The following is a 12,926-nucleotide window of genomic DNA, read 5'->3' on the forward strand; positions in this document are numbered from 1 at the left end:
GGATGGAGGTGTGTGGGCATAGGGGAAAACCTCTGCTGAGGCTGACTCCTTGTTGCACACCCAGGGCTGACCCCGGGCTTGGCTCTGTCCTTTCCTTGCGGCTGGCTAGATAAAATTTGATTGCAAAATAAATATTTTAATTTTTTTATATTAATTTGGCTGGACAAATTTTCATTTATAACAGTGTGATTTTCAAAGATTTAATGGTCTGCTTTACAATATTGGATTTTTTCTGAGATAATTTATCAGTCCATAAAATTTTTGAATAAAAAGACAGGCATTTTTTCTATTGCTTTCCGTATTGAGGAAGGGTAAAATAGTTCTGTTAAAGTACTATAATGTCTCTTGAGTTTAGTTAAAAACACTTAGGAAAAAAAGAAATCTTCCCTTCTCCAATATTATTTATAGATATTTTCTTTTTGTATTTCCAAATAGTCTCTTGCACTAATGCATTTCAATGGCACTCAGTTATGCAGTCCTATTTTAAGTCTGCAAATGTCCTCACTTTTGACTCACCATTATTGGCACATATAAAGTATTTAAGTTGGATAGAAACAATTATGAATGACTTCATTGCCCAAAATCTAATACCAATGGTATTTTTCAAATAGTCTATGACTACTTTTCACCAGTGTCAGTGCAATTTTTTTTCCTGTGGAAAATCATGAGAATAATCTCACTTATCCACATTCAGTTCTGCAGTAGAAATGAGAGAAGTGAGAAATAATGTAATGGTAGAAAGTTTGTATCCCAACCAGTTTAAGCAAACCAAGGAAACATTTTGCTTGAAGATTTTTTTGTGTGTGCATGAATTAATATACACATTTCTTGAAGAAAGCAAAAAAGCACTCTCATGGTCAAGTTAAAAAGTAGCCTTTTACCCAAAAGCTCATTTACCACGCTCAGATGTGATGCTATATTTCCAGTGGAACTTTCGGTGTTGTATGAGGGGATTCTATACCTGGGAAGGTATTTAAAAAGTGGATAAAACCGAGTGGAGATGTTATCTGAAAAGTCACCGTTCTTATTTAATCACAGCACACAAGGTAGGCTGAAAAAAAAAAAAAATAGATCTTCTAATCTCCTTGTCGCTCCGTCTGCAGCAAGAACGGAGGAAATTTGGGCTGCCGGCGGCCCGTAGTTACCCTGGCAACCGGCAGGAAGCGTCGGCGGCGCCGCGGGGAGCGGGGACGGCACTGTCAGGGACCCGGCCCTGCCCGGAGCAGCCCGGCCCTGCCCGACCCTGCCCGGCCCTGCCCAGAGCTGCCCGGCCCTGCCCGACCCTGCCCGGAGCAGCCCGCAGCCCGACCCTGCCCGGCCCTGCCCGGCCCTGCCCGGCCCTGCCCGGAGCTGCCCGGCCCTGCCCGGCCCTGCCCGGAGCTGCCCGGAGCTGCCCGGCCCTGCCCGGAGCAGCCCGGCCCTGCCCGCAGCCCGGTGTGCCCAGGCAGCGGGACCCAGGGCAGCGGGGCGGCTCCCGCGGGTCCCTGGATGTCCCGCGGGGCTGAGGAGGGCCGGGCCGGGTACTCGCCGGGTTTTCTCTGCCTGAGCCTCTCGGCGCTGACGGCGCTCGGAGCCGCTCTTGTGTTTCTGCCTCTGCACTCCGGGAGAGTCGGCACTCAGCAGGGTAAGGGAGCAGCCTCACCTTTCAGATCCTACTGACTTCCATTCTGCCTGCCTTAAGCGATTTCTAGATCCCGAGCTCCCGGCTGCGCTTTTCCTGCTTTGAAAGATATCTCTTAAAAGTGCTTCTATTTCTGTTTAAAGTGCCGCTCCTTTATTTGAAGCCTGTCATCTGCCAGTAGATGGGTCACTTCTGTATCAAATCTCGCCTGTTTGATTCACGGCTGTGCTTCACCTGTCTGATCTCTCTACAAAAACGTGTGACCCTTCCAACTCCTCGCTACACGAGAGCATTCATCTCTGAACAGTGAGACCTCCTTGTGAAAAGTACTTTTTCTGGTCAGTGCTACCTAGTGTATCTTAGCATGTATTTTCACTACTTGGAAAAGAGAGAAAAAAACATCTCAATTACTTCTAAATACTTTTCTGAGAAAAATATTTATATAGGTATTAGCAAGCTGACTGTATTATTTGTAAATTTCAAAGTCTGACACAGGTAGCAATGTTTTGTGGTACATCTGATGCTGTCAAGAACTTACCTGGTACTTTTATAGTATGAAACTATTTTTTCTTAATTTTCTGACAGTTAAAAATCAGTCTTCTAACGCTAATGTGATTAGAACTTTAGGATAATAAATGGACATACAAAATCAGTACATCAGTAGATTTATTTCTATATTAATGTTTTCCATTTGACTTCTGGTTACAAGAATAGTCCCCATAAGTGTCATGTAAATTTCTGTGAGTTCTGAAGAGATTTAGTTGACTAATTGTAGTGTATTATTTATGTTAAAGACTTTCAGTGAAGACAGGCCACATTCTGGAAATGATAGGAAAGAGAAAACAAAATGTACAGTAGGTGAACTGATATTTGAATTACTAGTTGTGATTACTTTCAGTGAAGACAGGCCACATTCTGGAAATGATAGGAAAGAGAAAACAAAATGTACAGTAGGTGAACTGATATTTGAATTACTAGTTGTGATTAAATCATCAGTAAAGAAGTATTGATTTAAACTTTCAATTTTAGTTTTGCTTTGTATTTTAGCTGATTTGCTAGTCATTATTATATGTTGTTTCGCAGCATTCAGTAAGATTGGGCGCTTCATTTAATTCTTTCCACAAGTCATAGAGACAGCCTATCTACACATATGCTGGGACCTTATCACTTCCCAGAAACAGAAGCAATCCTAAAGATTTCAGAGGGAAGAATTAGAATAGCCAAGCTAAACAAGGAGTGCACGTGCAAGAGTCTGGCAGAGATTAGGGCAGGTGGCTGATAAAGCTGAGGGCAAGAGAGTAGCATGGCAAATCTGTCTCTGATTCATCCTGATCTCAGTCTTTGGCATTTAATCATATTTAAAAAAAACCAAAAATAGGTGTCATCAAGGGTGATGGCTCGACAGCAAGCACACTACTCATCCTTGAGGCAATGTTTGTTTCTGTGTGTGGCTTCCTATTTTCATTTCTGTATGGTGTAATTGCTTTTTAACAATAAGAATCTAATGGCTTATTTACTAATTTTTTTTTTTTCATGAAGAATACACCACAGCAAAAATTACTGAACATTATAATATTCAAAACCAGGGTTTTCACTATTTATAATTTTATTAATATTTGAAATCTTGTAATCTCCCAGGAATAATTTATATTATTCATCATAATATCAGACTTGTTATGTTAAGTAAGTAGAGAAATATTATTTTTATTAGGGACACTTCAACCCAATTACATACATTTGTAGTGATGTGTAGCTGATACACTGACTTACAGAAGATAAGTGTACTTAAATCAGTATTAAATGATGTAGACAAAGTTATTTTTGCAGTCTTTTTTAAAAAGTACTTAGTGGAATTGGAATTAACTTTCTGTATTCTTTTTTTTTTTTTTTTTTTTTTTTTTTTTTTTTTTTGGCTGCCTCACATTTCTGTTCTCATCTCTTCTTGATTGTGATTTGGGTTTTGTGTCCGGAATGTACTTGCTTCATTCCTTCATCCTAGACTTTCCTCAAATTGTTGCTTTCTTCTGATGTAACTGTACCCATTTGACTCTGGGCTCTTCTTCTGAGGCCTGTATTGCTAATAATATTTTTGTAGGCTACCCTAAAAGCAGACTGTATCTAATTCACTTTTGCTGCAGGTCTCAAAGAACAAAAGTAAAGAGGAGCAGGTTAGGAAATGTGTGCCTTTGAAATATGGAGTGACAGGACTATTACAATTGCCCCATACATTGTGTCCGATATATTAGAATAAGCATCTCTTTCCCAGTGCACTTATTCATATTTACTTGTTTGTTTTTTCATGTCAGTCTTTTGGCCTGGGGGTTCTAACCCTTTATATTCTGTCATATAAGAATGAAAATTATTTAATGTTTCTTGGGTTTTTTTTTTTTTTGTTTGTTTGGTTTGGTTTGGTTTTTTTTTTGTTTTTTTGTAGGAAGCAATGTTCTAAGAATGTCATCAGGCATCCAAATAAAAACAAAGTCTGCAGCCCAGAAAAGCAAGACACGTTCTCCAGAATCACAGCCAAAGCCTAGTGCCAAGCTGAATCCTAAAACTATTGATCCAGTATGTGTAAATGGTGGTTGTTTTGTTTGGTTAAAATCCCTCTGTGGTTTGAAGAGTGTTCCTTACTTTATGAAATTGAATGCAGGACATGCTTCTTCTGGTACTATTTTTTAAACTGAAATTAAACTTTTGTTATTAATCATATATACCTTATCTTCTAAGCTCAAATGCCTGAACGTATAACATTGTTTATTATGTTTCTATACAAATGTATTTTGGTACAGTTGTGGTTTGGATGGTAACTGTTATTTTTTTATGTATGATTGTCCTAAAAAGAGATTTAGAGCTAAGCATAAAAAAGGGTTGTTTTTTTCTTACTTCTAAGCTTTGTCACCTGCTGCTTTAGACAAACTTATTTCAGTTATGCAATGAAACCAAGAATCACATGGCATATTGAAGGTATTCAAGGCTTCATAACATCTGGCAAATTAATTGTTAGTGAGCATTATTTGAAACTCACAGTTACTGTGACTATGTAATCCTTCAGGAAAAATTTGTATTCTTGGGAGAGTAGTAATGAAAGGAGTTGTTTATTTCCTGGAAGTCCCATGCCTGAAGAACTAACATTGAATGCATGAATTGTAGTTCATCACTGGGCCATATAATTTGGCAATTAGTAATGTCACAAGCTTTTTACAAAGTGAATGAAATGCAGAGGTACTTTACTAATAAATAGAGGCTGAATACTTTAATGTGGGCATCTTTTTTATTTGAAATCTCTTTGCAAGTAGCACAATGACCAAAATTAAGCTGTGAACACAATTCTACTAATCTTAATATAGGTTTAAACACACAAAAGATGAAAATTGAGATTTCATGGTATTTCCTTCTGAATGCTTTTTGATAAAGTGTATTATCTGGGAAGCAGCATTAAATGATCATGCTAATAAATAATAGTTCATATGCATAAGAAGCATGTATGTTACGAAAATAATACTTGTGCAGCTTTTCTTTGCATGAAAGTCCTAGTTTCCTTCTCCAGTGTGTCCTTCCTAGAATCTCACCCAGTATGAACCTCCCTGTGCATTTGCAGTGCCCTCCCACCATTTTGCCCAGTATTTGGGGTTTCTCCCACGTCTTGCCACCATATATTTTTGTCTATACCCAGATCAAGATGGAATTGCAGTAAAACTGCCTTCTGCATGTTACCAATATAACAGCAAGAACTTCAGGGAAGTGGGAGCTCCTTGCTCTGCCTAGGAAAGAGCCTGTAAGACATAAATATTAGCATTTGGAAGAAAAAAAAAAAAGAAAAATAAAGTGATTCCATCAGGAGACCACTGATTGTACATCTTTATTCATTTTAACAACTCCACAGACCGATGAGTCTTAAAAGCAGTTTTCACATAAGTGTATCACTTACATGTTTTCCACTGCATAGCTGCATTTCTTTAAATTTGATTTAGACTCATATGATTAAGTTCATTTTATGGTAAACGTCTGTTTTAACATATTCATAATAGCTATAAAACATTACTATTATAAATAAATAATGCTTTTTTTTTTCTGTCCTCACAGTTTCGTGCTTATTCTCAACCATCTGCATTTGCTGCTACATATGCCAGAGGTGGCATTCCGTGCAGGTGTGTTGGGTTTGCTTCTTATTTTTACTAAATATATTATGAAATATGTTTCTTTGTGTTTCATCTTTTAGTTAGGTTATTTGATTCCATTAAATTCTGGAAAAGTTTCTGATACTTAACTCTTTTCAGAGCAGAAAGCAACTTCCCATGTCTTTGAAATTGTCTTATTGTGGTTCATTTTTTTATGCTGTATTAATATTGAAACCACATTTTTAAAGAATAGTTAAGTATGTGCACACTTGGTTTCCTAAACGTCTTTCACAAATGGTATTTTCAGGTAATTGTATTTACTTATCCCTACTAAGAAAGATAATAAAATTAGTGCCATCTTAATAAGTAGACCTTTCACAGCCTTAGTAGTACGACAACATGTTATTTGATTTCCTATTCTGTAGTTTTCAGGCACATGAAATATAAGTTTAGGGTATTTTAAGTTACTTAGTTATATATTTGTCTGGACAATAAATATTCTGGTGTTTTGTCACATGGATGCAGAATTACAAAAATATAAGCCATCATTAATAAGATGTACATGTATACAATGTATATAATTGTATAAAATAATCATTAATACATAGCATTAATACATTTATTTGTATCGTAGGAGTAAATAGTAAATTCCAATATGATCTCCCTTCAGTTTCAACTGCTTTCCCTTACCCATTGCTACTTGAGGATTCTTGATATACTTATCAGAATAAGTAACTTTGGAAAAGGAGTATCTTCTGTGTTGGCATGAGAGGCAGCTATAATTTTTATAACATTTATTTTCTGATTTCTATGTGATTAGGAGCAGAATTTTGAAAACTGCCATATTCTGGGAAATTAGTATAATTGCACTGTTAACCATTATAGATATACACAAGTTGGACACTATGATCCCAGAGATCTTTGCCAACTTAGTTGATTCTGTGATCATATAATTGCACTAAGGAGAGCATTGTGTATATAATGTAAGAATACAACAAACTAATTGCTGATACACTTAAAGCAAATAGTGTTAGCAATAAATTATGTAGTATATATGTTATTTTGTTAAAACTTTATATAGGTTAGTGCATGGATCAGTAAAGCACAAACTGCAGTGGGAATGCCCTCCTGAAACTGTTCCCTTTGATCTTCTTTTAACATTGGCAGAGGTAAGCTCAATTTCCTGCAACATTAAGCACACAATCACTTCCTATTTGCAAATGTCATTTTTTAATAATCTAAGTTAGCTAGTTTAGGCTCAGCTACTAGAGAAATATAAAAAAAAATATTTTTGAGGATATTGTATGAATGAAAATGGTCAAGAACATTGCTATTTGTAGTTCTTTAGTTAGAGCTTTCTGGGAGAGCTAAGTCAAGCTGTTTAATCTTCAAGATACTGATCAAATGCAAGACCGCATCTCAGATGCCCAACTGTTGAATGAAATTTGTAGTTTTGCAGATTCTTTTGTAAACTAAATTATTTTGCTTATTTTTGTATGTAACACCTACCTTATGAAATAAGAATGCTTTCCTCAGTAGACTGAATTAGTACAGTGGAAATAGGATCCTGTAAATAAGTGGAAGAGAAATACTATACACTGTGTTGAGGCTTCTGTTTTCTCAGAATCATCTGTGACATTTATCACCAAATATGTTCCAAGTGTTTAAAGAAATGCTGAATCCAATGTTGCAGGTAGAATAAAGTGCATATATTGAGATGGCATACATTCTTTATTATTTTTTCCGTTTTTTCCCCCTGTTTTTCCTTTTTGTTTTCTTTGTTTATTTTATCCCTTTGTTTCTTTTTTTTTTCTTTTTTTTAATACTAAACAAAACTGTCAATTTCTAAGGTAACATAAAACTTCTTTTTTGTTAGAAAAAAGTCTTCAGACACATGGCTTTAAATCTTTAAATCTTTGCCAATCAGACCTTCACTAGATGTGTATCTTTGTGCTATCTACAAGTTTTTAGTGTTGCATAGAGATGTATGTGGTGTGGGTGTCTTTCCTTCCATAGTTCACCTTCCATTCTTTTTTTCCTTCAGGGCACAAAACCCCTATTCAAATATGGCCTGTTCTAGTTCATGGTCTCATTGAAAAAATACCTTGGGTTGTTAGATTAAAGGTAGTGAGGTACAAATATTGATTGAATTGGTAGTATTTATAATGTGAGTTTTAAAATTCAATATTCTAAACGAAAAATAAATTAGAATATTCTGTGAGCAGGGTTGTACCTAGTGGCTCCACATGGTGGAGTTAGTGTACTTATGTTTTGAACTGATCTGACAAAATCTAAACATGGTCTTGCTGCTGTGTGGAACTTTTAAAACGAGGTTTTGTTTAAGAGAAGTCTCAGTATTAAGAAAATCATGTTTTACATTTGCAACAGGGACTAAGAGAGACAAAACATCCTTATACTTTTGTTTCCAAGGAGGGTTTTAAAGAATTACTTCTAGTTGATGGTGCTGCTGAAAAAGCTATTCCCTTGTTGCCTCGTCTAATTCCAATCTTAAAGGCTGCATTGGTATGTCTTACTCTTCATGCAGAGATTTTAATGGGTTTGATTTTTTTTTCTTCTTCTACTGGTGGGAACTACATGGTTAATATTAATGCAATAAATCTATCTCATGGGCTTTTGGTTTGGGGGTAGGAATGATTTCTCTTTCTGCTGTTAACCCTGCCTTTGTTTATTAGCTAAATATGTCTGTAAATATAAATTAAGATGGGCAACTCCTTGTATAACTATATGACAGATGCTATGGGAAAATTTTATTAAACTGTTCTCTTAAAGGTTTTAATATAAGCAGAAATAAATACATATATCTGTGGGCTTTTTTATATGTCCACGCAATAGCACGCAAAAAATAAAAATGAGGTGAAGTAAAATGAATATGTAGGAATAACTACTCATCTATTACATGTAACAATTCAAAACATGCTACAAAGGTAAAAGAGAATCACAAAATAAGAGACCCACAAGGATCATTGTGTCCAACTCCCAGTCCTGCACAGCATCATCTACAGAATATGTCAATGAGGAAAAAGGAAGAATACATTTATAGTGTTTGAGGTCACATTCTTATTTTTAAAAAATGTTTTTAACTCTTCTACACCATCAGAAAATAAAGCGAGATACTGGCTTTGAAGGTTATCTCTTTTGGATCTTTTTAATGTCTTTGAGAGCCCTTTCTGGTTTACTAAGTAGTTGTCCCTTAATCTAGCTGTCTTTCAGTTCAGATTTAATAGAGATGGCTTGAAGTTTGAAAATTAATTGTGATCTCAAATCAGAGATGTAACAGAAGTTCAGAATTGTGTGTTATCACTATCTTTGGTTTAACTTAAAGGCAAAATTAGAAAAATTATTCTTGTCTCTTCCTCCAATTAATATTACACTTCTGATAATTTTTATTGTTGCATTGTTTTAGTATTATGTCTTGTTAAATCTTCTACTAGACAAGTAGTCCATGATTTCTAATTAAAAAGAAAATGTTCAGGGCCTGGATGCTAGAGAGGAAAAACAGTTGTTTAATAAGTTGGTATGAGTCTATTTCTCTTCTAAAGGAAAAGCAACATAACTAACCAATTACAGAAGTTAAGTATAGAACCTTCCCGTGGGAGAATATAAAGATGACAAAGAGCCACAGAAGTAGATAGGAGCCTGATAACTGCTGGCAGGTTTAGTTGGCAGAGGGCTAAATTAATTGAGGCAGAAAATCATTGGCACCTCGGTTTCTCCAACAAAGAAAGTTATTGTTATGAATTACATAGAAATTATCCAGAATTCATTCAATTTTTAACTAAAATGGTGTGTCTCAATTCCAACATACCAGCATTTGAAAGGTTATTTCTAATATGCTGTGGAATATTGAAATTATCAGTGTAGCAAGCTGTTCTGCATGCCACATTTTTTTTATTTCAGCAAGAGCAAATTATTCATTTTGTTGTCTCAGAAAAAATGTAAGAGTTGTGTGGACATTTCATAGATGCTTTTGTTTTCCACTGTAAAAATATGCCTTGGCTTTAAATTTGCCCTCTATAGACTAATATTCGGTCATATTGTACTCTATTTCTAAACTTGTATCATTATAGCAATTAGCATTTGCACAGTAGTTTTAGTGTTTAAAACTACTCCATAATGTACATACATAATGCAAAGATTGAAGTTTAGAAAAATTTACTTTTTCTGAATCTTACTCACAGGATTTTCTTTCTTTCTTCCCCTTCTGAAGGCCCATGCAGATGATGAAGTATTTGGAAGGGGATTGGATGCTTTAGTGCAATTGAGTGCTGTTGTTGGCCCATCTCTTAATGATCATCTTAAACTTCTACTCACAAATGTAAGTTTTTAATGCTGTAATAAAATTTGTATTTTCCTGGCATTCTTGTTGAGATGTTACTATATTATCTGCACAGATACAATGGAGGACTTGGCAGTTCCATGAAAAGCATTATTTCATACAGTACCCAGTGTGAGTCGTTTGGGTTTTTTATAATGTGGTGACTTAAAAAGTTCTAGCAAGGTTCAAAAACTATTGTTAATGCAAAGTGAAGGATAATGGAAGTCTTCTCTCTACTATTTATGAAAACATCCAGATGCTTTGTTTTGGAGAAAAAATTATTGCAAAGTGAGTTTTTAATTTTAAGTCTGAATATCTTAGCAAAACCACGAACATTTCAATATAACAGAAGCAAACATTCTCATTCCTTTCAGATGGGAATTCTGCACAAGGACGTTATCAGTAAATAAGCTTTGAGTGGGATCATGAGAAGTATTTTTATGCCAAGTTATTCTGAGGACATCCTTCCTCTGTCAGACAGGCTTTTCATGGTTGCTTTTAACCTGCTTACAAATTGCACTTTTACAGCAAAATAAAAGGACTTCTTTTGACAATCAATACAGAACATAAATTACAGCAGTTTTTTTTTTTTTTTTTAAGTATTTCTACTGCAAGAAATCTCTTTCAATGCACATAGGAAAAAAGTTAACTTTTCATGTGGACAATTCTTTAAGAATTACTTTTTTTTAAGGTGGATATTTCTTTCAAATTTGTTTGGTGAAAGAAAAAGAAATATTTTTGTGGGTTAACAGATCAGTGTTCTTAGAATTTAAGTTTCTCTTTAGTTTAACTTTTTATTCCATTTGCTTTTCTTCAGTTCCATACTTTGACATCAGTTACAAGTTATAAAGTAATGTTTCTTTGTGGTTTTAATTTTGCAAAGATAAGATGGAATAAAGTAACAAAATAGGTAATTATTGCCTCTTTGCATATATTGTACTATATTGTGCAGCAAACCTTTTTTACTTTTCCAATAGCTTTTAAAGAGATTAATGGACAAGAAATATAGAGAAGAAGTTACTGTTGCTTTACAAAAGTTGGAGCACTGTGGTGGAAAGGTGAGTTGATCAGATGTTTATTTAGTAATCTACACTTTTGAATACATTGTCAGAACAGCTTTCATCTCTGGTTTTGTTACCATGTTCTTGCTTCAGTATAGCTGGGATTCATCCTTGGTGTTCCATTTCCTGGGACTAAATATGTTTCTCAACAAGATTTACTCTTGCAAAAATTACTTTTTGCTATTATTGATGATGCCTGCCTGTTCCCACTAATGGTTTATGCTTTTTCCTGGGGGAATCTTGTATTCCAGCCCACCCTGGTTAACCCAGAGTTTGGATCTGCAATGGCTATAAATCAAAAAGATGCTTTAAGTAATAGATGGCAGAGGTTTCTTCTGTTGTACATTCTTTTGACAAATGCTGTGCTGCACAAAGGAGAAAAGGAGAAAAAACGAGGAGTACTGACTTAGATGCTCATCTGGAAGAGAAAATTTTGCTTTCTTGACCCTATGAACAGTTGTATATGTTATATTTAATAGTTATTTGTAAAGAATAGGAATAACTTGAGGAGCAGGGACCATACAGGCAGGCCTAGCAGTACTGAGCTTGTGTGCCTTAGCCAGTAGGTGCCCCAATAATCAGTGGTTGCCTCTTCTTTTTTGTGTGTGTGCTCATGTTCATTTAAAAGCAGTAGCAGTGTTTGTACTACAGACTTGAAAAATGTCACGAAAAGTGAAGGAGGATAAAAGTTCTTTATTTATATGAAGTGAGACAAGAAAAGGAAAATTATGGCTTGTCTTAATGTTCTGAAAATTTAGATCAAGATAATATAATTAATCCAGTGAGTCATTAACCTCTGATTCTTCTGTCAGTCCCCTGATTTCTTGTAGTCTTACCTGCTTTGTAAGTCTTTCTGTATATCTTTTGAAAAAAAACATAATAAGATAAAGCAAAAAAACCTGGAAACAAGCTACTAAGTTGTGGTGACAAGCAATATTATATAATTCATCCAACTGATTTATCAAATTTATTTTCTAAATTAATTATAAAGCATGTGATTCTTACTTTTGTTGGAAATCCCTTCTAGAACATCATTGCTCTACATAAAAATCCTTATTATTTCATGTTTATATTAGTCCCCCATTTCAGTTGTGAGTTTACATGTCCCATACTTTGGATGTTTGCTCTCCAGCATTAGTTATCACAATGGTGCATTTTCTCAGTTAATTATTTTCAGTCCTTTTGACAGTAAATTTCTTAGCAAATATTAATTTTTAGCTTTCTACTGTTTGATAATAACAAAGATAACTAAGTAAAAATTGTGAATTATGCAATTTATAGAGACTATATGAGTACTGTCATATGTAGTGCTAGTGCCCCATATTTAGTTCAAATTTGTTTTGTTTACTTCAACAGGCAACTGTGGCGATCATCAAATCTAAAATTCCAACCTATTGTTCTATCTACTCTTGAACAAGGAATCTGTAGTGATTTATACTGTAAAGTGAAGTTTGGAAAGAAGCTCTCTGTAAATATCACTGACACTTATTTGGGGTATAATATATTCTCTTAAAATACTAATTATTCCTCCATTAGTATGATGGAGAGCAGGAGTCTTATCAGTTTGTGAATATGTAATTATGGAAGACTTCTCTTTGTATATTTGTATATGCATTTGGCTTACAATGACACTATTAATGTGCTATTATTAAAAAAAAATAAATATTGATTCTTACTTAGTTTTTAATTACAACTTTATTATATCTGTAGTCTTAATATATTTAATATATTTCTGTGATGCAAAATAATTTGGTTGTAATTACTTAAATAAAATCTAACTTGGTGCTAAA

The 12,926-nt window shown here is 34.8% G+C and overlaps 1 protein-coding gene across 5 annotated transcripts; it reads left to right on the forward strand.

Annotated features, from left to right (window-relative positions):
* Positions 1-1,146: 1,146 nt before the first annotated feature.
* On the forward strand, positions 1,147-12,926 carry PACRGL (parkin coregulated like). 5 transcript variants are annotated; one of them, XM_085578568.1, is made up of 9 exons: positions 1,488-1,624; positions 1,765-1,959; positions 3,621-4,186; positions 5,705-5,769; positions 6,821-6,908; positions 8,128-8,262; positions 9,968-10,075; positions 11,053-11,133; positions 12,493-12,926. In XM_085578568.1, exons 3-9 carry the CDS (start codon positions 4,073-4,075, stop codon positions 12,547-12,549), a joined length of 648 nt encoding a protein of 215 aa, XP_085434694.1. In that variant the 5' UTR covers positions 1,488-1,624; positions 1,765-1,959; positions 3,621-4,072; the 3' UTR covers positions 12,550-12,926. The 5 variants fall into 5 exon arrangements, with proteins under 5 accessions (XP_085434693.1, XP_021410122.1, XP_085434694.1 ...); XM_021554448.2 differs by having other exon boundaries at positions 4,056-4,186; XM_021554451.2 differs by having other exon boundaries at positions 1,495-1,624; positions 1,785-1,959; positions 4,056-4,186.

This window comes from Lonchura striata, chromosome 4, assembly GCF_050655825.1.
Source record: "Lonchura striata isolate lonStrDom1 chromosome 4, ASM5065582v1, whole genome shotgun sequence".
Classification (NCBI taxonomy): Eukaryota; Metazoa; Chordata; class Aves; order Passeriformes; family Estrildidae; genus Lonchura; species Lonchura striata.